A 2,868-nucleotide genomic window follows, 5' to 3' on the forward strand; every position below is an offset into this window, starting at 1 on the left:
AAAATTTTGCAAAAAATATAAGAGATTTGATTATATCTGTTTTGAAATACTTAACTTAGACAGATGGACAAAACTCAAAATAACCAAATAGATGTGGATATTGGTATAATTTCCTGATTGGTATATCCTTGCACAGTAAATTTCATCATTGCACGGCAGGGAATTTACATTTCATCTTACCAAGGAAAATTAAAAAAATTTCGAATCCAATCATTTTTTTTAAATTCAAAATTAACATTTTCTTGGATTTTTCAATCAAGTGTCTTTAATTTTCATAACACTCTAGCCAATCTCTTTAACCAACTTCAATGCCACAAATTTATAAACTTCTTCTCTTTTGACCACTAATCTCTTTTAAAGTTTGTCCAACACAATATATAAAGCAAGCACAAAATTTTGGCAATCGCCCGCCAAAACAAATCAATAGCCGCAAAATTCCCGAAAATTGTCCATCTTTTACTGTGATGTAACTAATTTATGCACTAAATGGCCGGTCGAGCCTGTTCAACCGAGCCCGGAGAGGACCTTCCGCCATCGTTGGCAGCCAATATAGGCGAGATCCTATTGAAATCCCACCTTTCCGACTTGGTTGCCCGGTCCAGCCAGTCCGGCCTCCCGAAGTACCTCCTTGGGCTGCTCCCTTCGACTCCGCATCGGTATCCTCGCCTCGAGCAACCTTCCGGGGGCAGGACCGGCCCGGGCCGGTCCATCAATTGCTTGCTCACCTCGGCGGACATCCTCAGGGTGAAACGCTCGGTGTCCTCACTCGGTCGGACTAGCGAGTGCCCAGTCGAGTGTGAACGAGGAAACCTCCGGATCCTGCCCGAGCCACCTGTTCGGTTGCGATTATTGAAGCTGCCGCTCTCGTTCTTGTCCCATAGATCTGGCGGATGGATTCGCTGCCGTTGTCCTTCTCGCGGGCTCCTCTCTGGTGCGCCGCCATTGGGCAGAGTCGCCTCGACCGTCACCTCGACCCGCGGCGGCTCGGTGCCTGACTCGGGGAGTTGACTTGCCGAGCTGCCGGCCTGCTGCGACGTGAGGTTGGCTCGGCAGACGGGGCAGGTAGTGTGGGAGGCGAGCCACTTGCCGATGCAGTCGAGGTGGAACACGTGGTTGCACTTGGGGATCAGGCGGAGCGTGTCATCGTCCTCGAAGTAGTTCAGGCACACGGCGCACTCCAGCGATGCCTCGCTGATTTTGTGTCCCTTCACGGCGGAGTAGATGACGGTCGGGAAGGTCTTGATGACGGCGGGGTTGAGGCCGCAAGGGGCGCGGAGGCAGTGCCCCTCATGACGGAGGGGGTGACCGGTGCGGTATTCGGTAGGCACCGGACCATATATTACGGCAATTACTACGCCAACGAGGATGAGGAGGAAGATGAAGATTAAGAAGAAGCCAAAGGCGGTGAAGGCGACGGGGGTGCCGACGGGGCCAAAGCCCAGGATGTCATTGTCGTCCGAAAGAAGAGGGGTTTGGAGAATGATATAACGATAGAAGAAAATAACGCAGAGAAGGAAAGAAAAGAAGTAGCTGATGGCGGCCGTGACCATGGAGAGGGCCCAGAGGACGGAGAGGATGGGGGGGAGGCTTTTGGCCGGGGTGGAGGAGGAGGATTCGCCGCTTGCCGGGATGGAAGCCGGTTGGGCGGCGGCGGAAGAAGGAGGGGTTGGGAGAAGGAGGAAAAGTAAGAGGGCGGAGGCGGCGGCGAACCTCCGCCATGTTGACGGTGGATGGGTGATCGAAGGCATGAGCGAAGCGAGAGAGAGAGAGACAGATGTTTGTAGAGTTTGTTCGCCTTTTTCAGCGTGCAACTTCACTTACTTCTATATCCCAAATATAGAACTTGCCAACTTCTACATCCCAAATATTGCAGCCATGGGTGTGCAAGCTGAAGCAGTTTGTTGCCCTCTAACGACGGACGCCGTTCAGCCACTAATTCCTCTGGCTAAAAAACTGCTCCAGGCTCAAGCAGTTTCTTCCAATTCGTTGAGATTTAGAACACTATGCAGTTAGCCCGGGCAACCAAGCATAAGGGATTCCCAGACATTTTCCTCATCGGAGGCATGAAGAATCGGAACGACCATTGAATACACCAGACAATCTGAAGATCATCAGCAAAGGAACATGGCATGCAAACTATTAAGATCTTGACCGAGTCCATATTCGTTGTGGTTGCCTTCCCAAAGCCTCGTTAACTCTAACATAATCCTTCGTAATCTGTTCTTGACCAACCGTCCATAGATGAAGTCTTCATCTTGTCGGCGCACCTGATCATGTGACTGTTTCCCGATTGCAGACCTTCCTTGTCAAGAAGTTGAAAGGCATGACGAGCCAGAGGTTGAGCTAAAGCATGTCTATATCTCCATGATTGGCGATTGGCCAACTTTCAGAATGTCTTAACTCGGAAGTAAAGATATTCTCCATGATTGGAGAAATTTTTTTGTGCTCAAATTTGGTTTTTACTATAATATCAAGAGCACGAAGTCGAGGAAAAGCTTCTTATATTGGACCATACGCCTTTTCCCGCAGGTACTCTCCCTATCAAGTACTTGGGTGTTCCTCTTATTACTAAAAGACTCACCCACTCAGATTGCAAAAGCCTTACTGATAAGATATTCAAGAAAATTGAGAGTTGGGGAATGAAGCATATGAGTTATGCGGGTCGGTTACAACTAACCAAATCGGTCCTTATATCTATCTGCACGTACTGGATGCAAATGTTTTTTTTTCCGAAGCAAACTATCTATGAGATTGAGAAGAAGATTCGCCACTTCCCATGGGTTGGGTCTTCAACAAACCGTGGATCGCACAAAGTTGCATGGCGTGTAGTATGCTCACCCAAAAAGGAAGGAGGGTTAGGATTGCCTG

The 2,868-nt window shown here is 49.0% G+C and overlaps 1 protein-coding gene across 1 annotated transcript; it reads right to left on the minus strand.

Moving 5' to 3' along the window:
• Nucleotides 1-482: 482 nt before the first annotated feature.
• LOC115685960 (putative RING-H2 finger protein ATL37) lies at nucleotides 483-1,748 on the minus strand. The gene has a single exon (XM_030611114.1). It carries the CDS (start codon nucleotides 1,746-1,748, stop codon nucleotides 483-485), a length of 1,266 nt encoding a protein of 421 aa, XP_030466974.1.
• Between the last annotated feature and the right edge of the window lie 1,120 nt (nucleotides 1,749-2,868).

Source organism: Syzygium oleosum, unplaced genomic scaffold, assembly GCF_021117445.2.
Source record: "Syzygium oleosum isolate NSW1041296 unplaced genomic scaffold, Sole_v2.1 Sole_v2.06, whole genome shotgun sequence".
Lineage (NCBI taxonomy): Eukaryota > Viridiplantae > Streptophyta > Magnoliopsida > Myrtales > Myrtaceae > Syzygium > Syzygium oleosum.